Source organism: Ixodes scapularis, unplaced genomic scaffold (assembly GCF_016920785.2).
Source record: "Ixodes scapularis isolate PalLabHiFi unplaced genomic scaffold, ASM1692078v2 ptg001212l_1___fragment_1__unscaffolded, whole genome shotgun sequence".
Taxonomy (NCBI): domain Eukaryota; kingdom Metazoa; phylum Arthropoda; class Arachnida; order Ixodida; family Ixodidae; genus Ixodes; species Ixodes scapularis.
Window position 1 is genome coordinate 2,438,834 of NW_024610117.1, and position 14,189 is coordinate 2,453,022.

A 14,189-nucleotide genomic window follows, 5' to 3' on the forward strand; every position below is an offset into this window, starting at 1 on the left:
AAAACACACCTGAAGACAAGCAGTGGCGTCCCTGTTCGTTTCTAATTGACATGCGTGGCAGTCCGCAAGACTCACGCGGTAGCGGACCGGGGAAACTTCATTTTTGTTCATTATTTCTGAATTCACCACACCAAAAGTCGTCTTGCGGGGCAGGCAGACACGTTAAAAACGATACTGTAGTCAAAGCCATCATTTGTCGACATGCACGGCCCATACCAACGCTGCGGTCTGCCTTTCGCGATTTGCCCAAGGCTAAAACGACGTTTTGAGTGTTATGGATTAATGTTTCATTATAAAAAATAAGCAAAATTTCAGAGCGTCATCCTTGGTGGTGTTGGTTTAAAGGGGTACGGAAACAAAAACTGAAATATTCAAATTTCGTTCGGATATGGGTCAGGCATGACGGGTAATAATCGTAAATGATAATCGCACGTTTGTATTTTGAACGACTGGCTCCATTTTACGTTCCAAATGGTGCACTCGAGCAAGCGCTCGAAGAGAAGCGAACGGAGAGCGCGATGCGTCATGGGATATCCGGCGCAAACAAAAACAGAAAGAAAAGACTTCCCGCGTTCGTGGAGTAGCAAGGCAGGTGTGGTTATGAGCTTTGCCCTTGGTGGCGCTGTCAGCGTTGTGGTGGTGTCCATGGCGTCAACGCGTAACAACCGAGCCGTTCAAAATACCCGTAGGGTGACGACCGTGTGGCTGGCCGAAGAAACACGTCCCTCAGCGAAAAGTCGTTCAAAATCAGTATACTGAAAGTATACGAATAGTGAACTTGGGTTATGTACTGAAATCGTACTAGTTTCACACTTTTATGAAACAAAATAGTATACGTTTAGTACACCCCAAGTACATATGTAGTATACCATAAGTGCACCTCGAGTCTACTTTCAGCGTACTAGAAGTGCGCGCTTAGTACACTACATGTATGCTTTTAGTGTACTAAATGTACACTACCAGTACATATATGCAGAGTGTTCCAGATAACTTGCACCAAACTTGAAAAAAAAAAAACGGAGCGTTCTGCGGGAGTGAAACTAACTGTACGCTGTTAGAAAGTCTCTTGCGAAAGTGCACGAAATTGTTTTAGTGCGCCTATTTATTTAATTAAGAGCAACAAACTAACTTCTGAAATCTTCGTTTAAAAGTCGAGGTGTGAAATGGAAAGTTGTAGAGCGCATTAAGAAACACCCAGTTAAACCATTTTCAACAAGGTGCACTTTGCATGCTCCTTTTTCCTAGGCTTCAAAAAAACGCCCGCGAGATACAAAAAAATACCGCGCGACAACTCGATTCCCCAATCACGGCGTGCGAGCGCGCCGCGAATTTGCGTTGCTTGAAGGCCGGAAAAAAGCACGAAAACGTATTACGTTTCAAACACTTTAATTGGGTGTTTCTCGATGCGCCGTGCCACTTTACAATTGACATCTTGGCCCTTAAAAGAATATTTGAAAGGTTAGCTCATTAATCTTAATTATTTGCATAACCAGGCGCATTAAAAATATCTGTGCACTTTCTCAAGACGCTTGCTAACGACAGTTGATTTCACTCCTGCAGAGCCCTCTGGTGTTTTTTTTAAGTATGGTGCAAGTTATCTGGAACGCCGTGTATGTCGGGCGTTCTGAATGGAAAGAACGGTCTCAAATTGGCCAGAAAAATCGGCGCCTGCATTTAGAAAGCTGACTTTTCAAAGGTATTTCTTTGGACGGCTGTATTCCAACCTTTGAAATTTCATGTCATATAGCTCCATTCTCGTGAAATGTTAAAAAACGCCGTTGACAACTCAATCAATGATGATAATGCAGAGGCGCCACCATCGGGAGATGCAGTCTTAAAAATGAGTCAGGAAATTAACGAGGAAATCTTTGGCAGCTTTATTCCTTGTGAGAATGACGTACCGGCGTCTTCTGAAACTGTCTGAGAAAAGCCATAAAGAAGAGGTGCATCGCATTTTGCAACTGAAAGTATGTATGTGTAGCCTACAAACATTATGATCAGTGTTCTTCACGTAATTGATAAGACAGAAATTGAAATCCTACTTATCACTTTATTCAAGTTTCTGAGCCTGCCTCACTGTACATTCTCCTTTGTGATGATGGTATGCCATTGCATCCTGCGTAAAAAGAGGAGAAAATTACCCTATGCCACTTTATGATATAACATCACATATTTCGCTCAAAGGACCACTATGTGAGGAAGGCAAGATAGTAAAAACTTCATTCTGACAAAAGAATGAGGAAAATCGGACAATACCGTTTCTGAAAGCCTGATATGTCAGACATTGGTGGTGTGCCTTCTTTGCATGCCAAGGGCTATGCTACAGGTAATAGTGTTCATTGTAGGGCACAACATTTATTACCTCAAATCACAGGCACCATAAAGGAAAAAAAAAGATTCAAGGTTGCAGCTGCTACATTTTAAGCACATGGATTGATGAAGGCCACAACGAAAACATCTGAGGATGGCCAATTTCAGGGCTGTGTGTGCTAATAATAAAATTGTATTTTAGAAGTTTAGTATAATACGGTATTCGATATTGGTTTCAACATTGATTGTACTACTGTAAACGACCTAATTTTCGCGATGACTTAGTTTTTGCGAGTTTATCGAAATTGCTCAAAACAGGTAAAGCAAAAAAGTAACCCCATGGATACGAATGCATTGAACATTACTCGATTGCAAAATTTTGTACCTGGAAAGTATTCTCAACACTAACACTTCATGAAATGAATGAAGTTTTGAGCTTGCGCAAACAAAGTCCTTTATGCGATTCAAACCTTTCAAAGCGCTCGCAGAGTCACCATTGCAGTAGATTTGCTTTGTTCAGTGCGCTTGTCCGCATGTGCCAGTGTGCTGCAGAAATTAGTTCTGGATGAAATCCCAGGAATAGGGGGTCATACACACTTTTTGATAAAATAGAATCTAAAAATGCTCACGTCGAATGGCTTCCCAGGAGATTTCTCGGGTCCGGATGCACTGTTACTCCGCAACAAGCAGGCTTTATTGGGATGACAAGAAAAAACCCAGCGCCCTGAACGCTGTTCGAATCAGCACTCGGGAGAGTTGAAAAGCCTGTCAAGCGCTCGCTATCGGGACAGGCCGCTTACTTACGGTGGCTTCATACCTGTCTGCTCGATGCATCATCTAGCCACCCATAATAGAGATCAGTGGGCGGACGTCACTTTTAGTCTTGTGATGCAGGTCCCTGCAGGTTCCCATAGGTTGCAACCTGCTAGCCCAACGGAGTCAGGCCTGCAGCCCTGCGGGGAATGTCGATTACAGTTTTTTAGATGTAGACACCCACATTTTGCTTGTACCTGAAAGAAGCTCAAACACAGAGCAAACAAAATGATTGGCTTTTTTTAATGCCTCCTTGCGTTTGCTGAAAACACACATACAAGTCCTACGCTATTACACATTCAGTGGTGCGGCTTAATTTATTACAAGCACTTTTTTTTATATACCTTCGAGCTTTTAGAGAAAAGATTCAATATAATGGGCCGGATATAAATGGTTGCTATGAACTATCCTATATATTTACACATTATCTGATATCATAAAAGCACTAGAGCAGGGTAGGGCTGTACTGCATCAATTATAAATTTCTAACCAATTAAAAGTTGGCATTTATTTATTTTTTAGTATTGGCTATTATTATTTGACAAAGAATAACTGGGCGAGTTGGTACGTTGGAAGTCTTTCAACTCCATCGAATATTCAGGTCCTTTTAACATTTTTTCATGCTTTTGCTTTTTCTAACTGCTCTGCCTTTTGTAGCGGCTTTTGCCGCCACTAAAAAACGTGACATCCAAACTCACTTTATTCACAACACACAACCGCAAACTTGGAAAGCGTGCCGCTTCGGCATGCGCAAAGAGATCGTCCGTCTCTACGGCACAGGCACGGGCAAGAAATCATGCTGCTCGCTCTTGTAACGTTTTTTGCACTCCCGCTTTATGAAACAAATCGTTGGCGAGAGACTGTTGGGAGCATGACCTGTGATTGCTCGAACTGCCGTCAGACTGTACTTGAACGCTCCGCAAAAGCGTCGTCGGGCGACCGTCGTAGGGACGGCGCCCAGGACAGGCCCTCGGCTGGCCCTCGGTTCCGCCGCACGCGAATCGTTCTCACTCTGCCGAGAGAGCCATTAATTTTGAAAATACACTCTTCTCAAATAACGAAATAAAAACGGGTAGAGCATAGTGAGAGTCAGCATAGCTTAGCAAGCACACGGAACAAGACAAAGTTTGAAACGGGGCGCGCTTCGCAGAAACAAAAGAAACTTCCTCACCTTCATTTGCACCAGTCGGCCGTGACTGTCCGCCACTTGCGACGCTGTGTCTCACAGCTCTCAGTAATCGCTTGCTATTATTGAACACGGTATTCCTAAGTAAGCTATCTAAAATAACCGCTAAAACGGCTAAAAACGTAAAAAGGAAGCGATGTTCCTGACGCTCGAACCCTCCGGAACTCCAACGGTGGCTGAACGGAAGCTGATTGCAATAGCGATGGTCTTGCGCAGTTTTCAAAAGTCTGTTCTTTTTGTTCTTTTTTTTTAAGACAAAACTAAGCAAATCAATAGATTAATAATAATAATGTCACTTTATTATATTCGTAAAAAATTAACAACACGTTTAGTCTATCTTAGGTTTTATCTAAACTTTCGGTTTTCTTTTTCAGTGTAAAACCGAAACTATCTCAAGCAATTTCTCCCTTGTCGCCAAGGTTATTTTGATTCATCAGCGCATGCTTGCACCACTGGGATTTCGGCCTTTCTGGAGGGATCGGCTCTCGCGGCACATAAATAATGAGGGCAACCTCGTGTTTTGAAACGATGAGCGTGCCTGCCTTTTTTGACGAGGAAAAGACACGTTAAATTTACGTCGATTTTTTACAGTGTGGAACTCTCGATCGACGGTGTTGTTCGTTGTTGCAATTGTCAATCTCTTTTCACGTGAATTGAGATATCTTAGAGCTTTGCAAGATAAATCTACACCATGAAACACTTTCGGTGAAAGCTTGAGGTTGTTACATGAAGGCGCCGATTTCTCCAGCCAATTTCAGAGCGAGCTTCCATTCATAACACCACTTCGCTTACGCGGTTCAGAAGTTCATTTGCGCCGCATGCGACTATGCAAGGTGGAGCATAGGGTGATCACCCGTCCCGCGACTCGCGGGACTGTCTCGCATTGAGGGCTCGTGTCCCGCGTCCCGCGAGAAATTCCAAAATCTTCAAAATGTCCCGCATTTCACACTGTCGTTAAATTCATTCCACAACTAATGGTTCTGCCGAACGACGGGGCACGGGGAAGCGCGGAGGTCGCTGGTAATCGTTTGAATCGAAATGGTACGCCATTTTCTATCCAAGCATTGCGGGAAGCGACACGTCGTTCTTGCAGGAGTGTAGGCGGGCATGCGCCGTTGTGCGCGTGTGTGTGCGCAAAATATTGTAAGAAACATTGCTCGCCAAAAGTTTAAATATAAAATATTGTAATTATTTTCAAATTGCTGTGTAAATGCGAAAAGGTTGCGTTGGACTTTTTTTTTATTGAAGACAGGCATTATTTGCAATGGTGGAAAAAGAACATGGTGTTAAAATTTTTTGTAGGACGATGTTGATAAAAGTAATTGTTGAAAGAAAACGATAACCCGAAAACAGATTTACTGTTTCTTATTTCCATTTTATGCATTGAGTTCTGCTACAGTCGATTTTTATGTTTTGAACTTTCACACATTTAATAACATGTTTGGCATTAAAAAATATATCATTGGGAATGGAAATTATTTTAGCTTAATTGCTTCAATAAAATTAGTAGGTGTGTAAATAGTACAGGCTAAACAAATGTGTGAACAGAGCCTCGGGTCGCTGTGTGCGTGTTAATAAATTTCCTTTGCCCCTCCCCCCCCCCCCCCCCCCTTCCCCTGCCGCGCGTGTCCCGCATTTCGCTAGCAGGAAGGTGGTCACCCTAGGAGCATCTTATGTCCCCATTATTCGCCGTGGTTTCTTTTGCCTCCTGTCCTTTTGATTGCTGTGGATGCAGATATCTCAAACAGCGTATAGTTACGCTGAGACCTGCATTACAAAAACACCGGATTATCCTGCAAACGTAATTTGTCTACTAGCCTATGAGGCAGCACGCAAGTGGCGGTGCACTTTAAAAACAAAGTCATGTGCATGCTTTTTCATCAGCAGCATTAAACACTTAGTGCGACTGCCCTCGATCGCCTAGCTTCTGAATAGTGCTAACAGTTTTTTTACAGTAAACTTTTATTCTTCAATAAAGGTAACAAATACATCTCAGGGAAAATAAAAGCTATCTTTGCAATAAAAGTAGACTTTTCAATTGCTAAATTTATAGAAATCACTAGCTAAAATAATTATTGACAAGTTTGATAACGCTGCTTTCCGTGGCGTACAATGTAGCTAATTTTTCTATTTGTGCTTTTTTTTAGGCGTAAGTCCATGTTGCATTTGCGTCGTAAGTATGCTGTGACAGTGCCGGTCGTTTCCCCGGGGAACTTTTGGACCACGTGGTCTGCAGTGAAATGAGAAATAAAGTATCCCTTTGTCACATTATGTCAGCTATACCCGGTAATATGTTTTAATCACCTGGTTTCAGGAAAATAGGGGGCTCACTATCGTGTTGATGCACTCTTCATGTGCGTCGTGCGACTCGGCGGGCTTTACATGGGTGAATAACACCGTGCCAACATTTTTTTAAGTAATTAAGATGCGTAAATTTACTTTGTTTTATTATTGCTGTTTTAGAGGAAGCCGTTATTAGAGCCTAACACAATCAAAACTATTCACGAAACAGCCAACGGGCTTTCAGATATTTATTTATCAAATTTCGCACTTTTTTCCCTCGATTCAAGAACCACACGCGGCAGGGGCGGGCAAAGTGGAGAGTGACTTAGCGGTTTTGACATGGCAAATCGGTGATGGCATGTTTGTTTGTGCTAGCGAGAACTTCTCATACTGGAGTTCTATGCACTATTTTATTTTCTAGTGAAGTTACAACCCTCATAAAGTGCTGTCGCATTCAGCATGAAGGAAGTTGCACACTTTTGACAGCGTGCCTTTGGTGGATGCTCCAGCATCATACTTCCAACGGTTCGACTGAAGGGAATACGTAAGAATAGCATCCTGCGCTCTGTCCGGCGCGCTGTTTTTATTCAGGCGACGAAAGGCAGAGTTTTAGCTATGAATAACCCAAAACTCGTCACCTTTTCGCAAATTGTTTCAGTCGGGCTAAATTTTATTCATAGCCCCTTTAAAATTGAAAATTCAACATGGTCAATTACACTCTCAATTAAAAAAGCTTATTAGACAACCTACTGTGACGTTTATTTACTCATCTAATGTCCGCCGAGCCCCACAAATATTCTGTGAAAACGGCATCGGCCTATCTATCGCGTTTTTAGTGTGTTGATGTTTAAAATCGCACTATATATATATATATATATATATATATATATATATATATATATATATATATATATATATATATATATCCGTTATTATAATTTGAGTACACAGACTGCAAGCACTGAAAGTAGATCTTTAGTAAACTTAAGTGCACTTTGTGTATACTGATTTTGAACTACTTTTCACCGCGGGCACTACGATTCTACTACATGTACTAGTTTTGTACGGAGAAGTATACTTTCAGTCCACCGCCATTTTTACTGGAAGTATACTTCAAGTACACTTAAAGTATACAGTCAGTACGAAGACCGCACTGAAAGTATACTTTTAGTATACTTCAGTATACTTCGAGTGTACTGATTTTGAACGACTTTTCGCTTAGGGGTAGCCTCCTCAACACTGTCAGCTTAGGGCTAAACGGGGTAGGAAAAGCAACTTTTGTTAGAGTTTTGAGTGACGGGCTAATCTCCTAGGGGGAGAATGGCTGTTTCCGGTTGCACGAACGAGGGTCCGAGAATGAGGGGAGTCCTTCCTTTCTGTCTTCTTGGACCGTTTGGTACAATGCGCGACTTGTCAGTTGAGGAGGAAAGCTAAGCGGGAATATGTTAAAATGCCAAAGAGCGGCGCAGCTCCGAAGGAATCTGCTACGTCACGACTACGTAGCAGATTCCACAACGTTGCTAGACTACCTCCCAAATAGGCTCCGCGTGCATCCACCAGGTGCACATTGAAAGATCGTTTATTTAGCTTTAAAATTCGTTTTCTTGTGCCTTTCAACGGAAGACTGGTGTTTTTGAGGTTAGGGTGCAACATGCAACACATTCAAGCTAGAAAATAAGCGCTGGAATTTCGTTTCCCTACCCCTTTAAGGACTAATTAACTACAAGCTTCCTCCGTGATTTTTAGACACCACAAAAATTGTCACTGGAAGTGAATAATACTGGTTATTTCGTCACAGACAGGAAGCATGAAAGTGACAACTGAAGCACCATGTTTCGAATTACATTCTTTCACTTTTTTTTTTAGATTCATTTTTTTTATAGTGCCAACAAATGTCCAGACATATTATTTTAGATGCTACGAGAATGTTTGTTATTAGCAAACCTGCCACTAGTGGCCCACAGTTATTCTTATGTATAATATGAGGTACTCGCGTCATTGCTTTAAGATAGACTACAAGCCAGGCCTAGGCAGTATTGCGATACGAATGTATGGAAATAGCATCTTAGAGATAGTTTCGAGTAACCAATCACTGTATGGAGATACTGTTGGAAAATGTATTTGTATCGCAGTAGTCACATACATTTAAGATGTATTGCTTGTATCGAGATACTTTGCCGTACTTAGGAATCTCACGAGGGTAGAAAGTTGGGCGAGTTGGTGATTCATAATAATTAAAAAGCGCGACCGGACAACGAACACACAGAAGGAGACAGAGACACAGCGCTACTTACAACTGAACTTTATTTTCACTGCAGATCGGTATAAATTACCGGCAACAACACAAACAAGTTACGAAGATAAAAAATACACATCGTAAAATTCTTAAAAAACAACATAAAAAGGCTAAAATTCCTGCATCACTCATCGGCACCCACCCGAAACTAGTCATGCTTGGTCAAGAAACTGCAATCCTTTTTCAGATAACAATAAAGAGGGTGCGCTGACACATTGCAGCCCTAATCTAGCAATTTCTCGAGCCTCGAGTATTTCCCTTGTGTTTTTGTTTCTGTTTTGGTTTAGTACGGTACAATCTGTGAAAATCGGAGTACAATTCCAATCCCGGAAATGCACACCGAGGTGTCCTGATATGACGGCATCAACGTTGTAACGGTGTTCCCTCAATCTTTCATTTAGGCAGCGACCAGTCTGCCCCACATAATGACGCCCGCACGATAGTGGCACGGAGTACACAACCTCTCCTGTACACTCAACAAAGCAAGTTTTGGGATTTTTCGCGCAGCAGGGTCTGCTTTGATGTTCAAGGTGGAATTAACCTTTTTACATAAAGTAGCCAACTTGACAGGTGCTGAAGAAACAACGTTAACCCCGGCGTGCAAGCCCACTCTTTTCAGGTGATGGGACACTTTATGTATGTATGGTATGACCACTGGTTTCTCTTTTTTCTTTCTCTGTACTTCCGTTCCCTGCTTCCTAATTTGTTTGTGTTGTAGCCGGTAATATATACCGAGCTGCAGCGGTAATAAAGATCACTTGTAAGTAAGTAACGCTGTGTCTGTGTCTCTTTCTGTGTCCGTTGTCCTGTCGCGCTTATTAATCATTAGGAATCTCGTTGCATTTGCTGTACTTTTTAAAGACCGACAAGCAGTCAGAAAAGAGGGAACGCTCTCTCGATTCTCGCTTTCCATTCGAGAAAGAGGGAAACCGTCTTCCTTTCGGCGGGGAGTAACTCAGAGAACTGCCCCCGTGTGGAGAGGAGTCGAGAAGACTGCGGGAGGGAAAGGCGAGAAGGAAACTGGGAAATGGTGCTCTGCCCGGCAAAAGACGATTATGTAGGTCGGCCTTTAAGATAAATTTAAAAGAAAAATATCTGTTTTGGTGCAAGTAGCTTCGTAATTTATAATATGAACCCGCGCCTGATAATATGACCCATCTCAGTTACCTATGTTAAAATATAGCTGTGGTTTAGAGAAGGTTACGGGCAAGAATAAACAAAGTCAGCTCCTCTCACAAAGCCCTACACTCTTTCCAAATTAGCAAAGAGAACGCTGTAGAGGAGTTGAGTCAAGAAAAAGTACGGCCCCGTTGTCCAATCTCGCCTCACTATGGGTGACACAGAAGCTTCAAAGAGGACATTTTGAGATGCGCTCCATGGGCAAAGCTGGGTTCATCTCTAGCAGATGCCTTTTGTTAAGCATGGCACGCAGTCTTTACCGTTCTGTAACAATGGGTTCAACGGCGGTGAGATTCTTTTTTTCAGCGGCATTAATGCTCAACAAAGAGTTTGATGTAAGCGAAACAGAATTAAAGGGCAAAACAAAAAGGTGCACAAGCATAACTTATTATTTGTTTTCGTCAAGAACTAAGACCTCCCTACCAAGCACCGTTCGGGAACAATTGTATTTTTATAAAGTACTCCGGTATAATTTTTCGCCGGTTTCGCTGAAGAATCTCGGTATCTGTGTTTTGGGCCATGCAATTCAAATGTATCCGAGTATCGGTGTTTTGGGCCTTTAAATATATGTATCTCAGTATTTGTATTCGTGAGTGCGTTTTGGAGTATCTCTACCTAATCGTGCTACGAGCTCCCAAATGAGTATGTGCCGATCAAATAATATAACGCAAAACAACTTTATTAGAGTAGTTAATTTGCAAACAACTGTGCAACCTAAAGTCCTTCCAAATAAAGCAGTCATAAAAAAGATACGTATTTTATGCTGCAGGTGAAGGTCGTGGACGCCGAAGGAAGGATTGTTCCCGTGAACACGAGAGGAGAGATATGCACCCGAGGCCCCCACGTCTTCAAGGGCTACCTGAATGACGACGCCCAGACGAAGGAGGCCATTCGAGACGGCTGGTATCACACTGGGTAAAGGAGATAGCCACGTCGGTCACAGTGATACAGAAAAGATACTACTGTTTAGTATCTTAGCTATATTTTCTATCGACTGTTTAGTGTCTTTTACCATATTTTCTGTATCACGCTGTGACACAGAAAAAATACGACTGTTTAGCAAAGGTTGGCGCCCAGAGACATGCCTGATAAAAGAAAAGTAGGTGAAACCAAGGTTCAGTAGTATCGCGATACGAGTGTATCGCGATAGTATTTGATAAATAATTTCCTGTATCTGTATTTTTGTAACGAGATATATTTAAACAAATGTATTAGTATCTAAGTAGTAAAATACATTTACAACTTATTGCTTGTATCGCGATACTTTTCCAGACTTAGGTATCTCGTTACATGTGTTGCACTTTTTAAGAAAAATTTAAAGGATAAGAACACCTCTTTGGTGCAAGTTGCTTCAGAATTTATAATATGAACCCGCCCTGTAACATGATATATCTCAGTCGCAAACATTAAAAACAAAAAAAAACTGCGGTTTAAAGAAGGTTATTTGCAGAAATAACAAGATCAGCTTCTCTCGCAAAGTTCTTTACTATTTGCAGTGTAGCGTAGTGAACGCTGGAAAGGTGTTGAGTGCATAAAAAGTACGGCCCGGTTGTTTAATCTCCCCAAACTATGGGTGACTCAGAAGCATATAATACGACAATTTGAGATGCGGCTTCACGGCAAAACAGGGTTCATTTTGGGCAGACGACTTTGGTCAAGCATGGTACGCTTTGCTGTTTTGTAACTATGTAATTCAAAGGAATTAAATGTCGCTTTAACGGCATTAATGATAAATAAAGAGTTCGAGGTAAGGGGCTGTGCACAAATCCCCACAAAAAGAGCAACACAAGCATAAATTACCATTCACACTAGCCACCAACTAAATGCGCCCCACGCATCGCCGTCCGGGAACAAATGTGTTTCTATAAGTATCGCTATCTGTATTCCGGAATACTTTTTTGCCGTTTCTGCATGCGTACGTCAGGGATATCCCGCTGCATAAGACATATGTATATTAGTATCTGTACTTGAGCCTTAAAACACATGTATCTCAGTATTTGTATTCCAGAATACTTTGTGGAGTGTTTGTGCCCAGCCTTGGTGGAAACAAAGAGTACCAAGCAGCTGTACTGAGTAGACAGTATATATTTCTAATCAAGCAACACCCGCCACAGCACTGACGGGCGTGAGAAAACTACGCAACATTTCGCCTGAGCAAAAATCTTTCAAATTCAGAATTGTTTGATGGGATGGATTTTATGCAAAATATGTAACGTTGAAGTGCGACAAAAAAATTGTTACACGGACGCCAGTCCAAAATAAAGGTTGCTTAGTAGCAGGCAATACTTAAGCAGTCATGAAATTAGTAAGGCACGAATACTCCTTTTTATTCATACATAGTGGTAAGTATGCTGATTTAATTTCAGGCTCACGAACCCTACCGAAAAAGCAGTTTGAAATTAAACCGGAATGAATTTTAAGTTTCAGTCCGTCATATGAAACCGGTGGCAATTCCGATTTCTAGAATCCGGAAACCAAACCGTAGACAAACAATCCGGGGGCCTAACCGTACTTGCTGAAATTGTAAGCTAAATAGGACTTGGCCAGTACGGGTAATTTAACCGTAGTAGATCAAACCGGAGATTGAACCATATCAGGCCACTCCAGACGAAAACTAAGTTAGATTAATGCAAGGCTATACTCAGTTTCACCTTCTGGTGTACTGAAGCTGTTGCAAGGAGCCTTTCAATGATATTGTAGTGAGTGCGCAGGCGAGCTGGTGGAAATTAACCATTCTGATGTTACCCTGGCACTGAGGCAGGAAAAGAGGAAGTTTCAAAGTAGAAGAAAAAGGAACAGTCGAGGATACGTCTCTCGTAGAGACGTATCCTCGACTGTTCCTTTTTCTTCTAGTTTGGAACTTCCTCTTTTCCTGCCTCAGTCTCAGGCTAACATCAGAAAGGAGCCTTTCAAATCAATCCAGTGCTCGAGAGCATGTCATTTGATTCTCTAGGAAGAGCCAGCTGCAAGGAATGCGTTGAGTTATGCAACATATTCACTCCCCTTGGCTGGTAGAGATGCTTCATAGCATCTGCTACATTACATCATAGGTGAAGCAGGAGATATTCAGTGTTGGCGGGTCACCAATATCACGGAAAATAATGAGGTATGAGACCACACAGCAAATTCTGAGAAAACGAGAATTTGTATTTATATATATATTGAAAACATACAATTCCATAAAATTTGAGAAGTATACACTTAAAATTTTATAAAATAATTAAGAAAATGCTTTCAAGATTCATAAAAACTGAAACATTCTACACACCAATTGCTCCATAAAATTATCAAAAAATTAGGCAAAATCGCAAATATATACAAGAGAACACATATTCAAGATTGTGCAAAATAATAAATAAATGGTGGAACATAATAAGCTTTTTAAAAAAGGTGCATTGTACGTATATAGGAGACTTACATTCACGTACAGGATCCCGTATAGTTATATAGGATCTGTGTCCACATCCAGGAACCCGTATATCTAAATAAAATATGGATCCGCATACAGGATCCTGTCTATATATTGACACCTCTTGTTCGGCTTGCCTTGTTGCATATATGACCCGGAGGAATAACACGGAGCCAGCGGTTTGAATAACACAAAACAACATTTATTTGGACACGGAAGTGATGATAAATACACTAACATCATTACCGGCGGCGCTTGAGTCCGGGTACCGACTGCTTGCGCGCCGCCTCTGATCACTCTTAAGCGCGAGACACATGCGCGTCAAAACTGTCCGATCCGGCGTGCGAACTCTCGGGAAGATGGCTGCTCCGAATCGCCGCACAGGACGGTTCGCGACACATGGTTTCCGACGCGTCGTTGCGTCGCTCCGTTCAGCACCGCCCAGTTTCGGGTGTCCCTCTACCAAATGGATGGATGGATGCTAATGGCTATATTTATAACGGGCGGTAGCTCGCGCCACCTAGCCTAGAAAACTAAAATACTTCCCTCGCCCTTCTTCGTTTTTCTGACTTTAAAACAAACGTAATATTTTTATTACATTCTATCAAAGTGTGCGTGTGTGAAGATTTTCCGTGAGGCTATTTTTGTGCTCAACATCACTTAATCGCGAAGGACCGCAGCGGACCTTAGAGCCATCCCAGCGAAACGAGCAC

General features: G+C 41.9%; 1 protein-coding gene across 1 annotated transcript in view; it reads left to right on the forward strand.

The window, feature by feature from the left end:
• Positions 1-14,189, forward strand: part of LOC120848313 (medium-chain acyl-CoA ligase ACSF2, mitochondrial-like) — a 261,125-nt gene that overhangs the window by 199,497 nt on the left and 47,439 nt on the right. Inside the window, exon 13 of the mRNA XM_042288177.1 lies at positions 10,837-10,982. Coding sequence (XP_042144111.1) covers positions 10,837-10,982 — 146 coding nt within the window. The remainder of the gene's footprint in view (positions 1-10,836; positions 10,983-14,189) is intronic.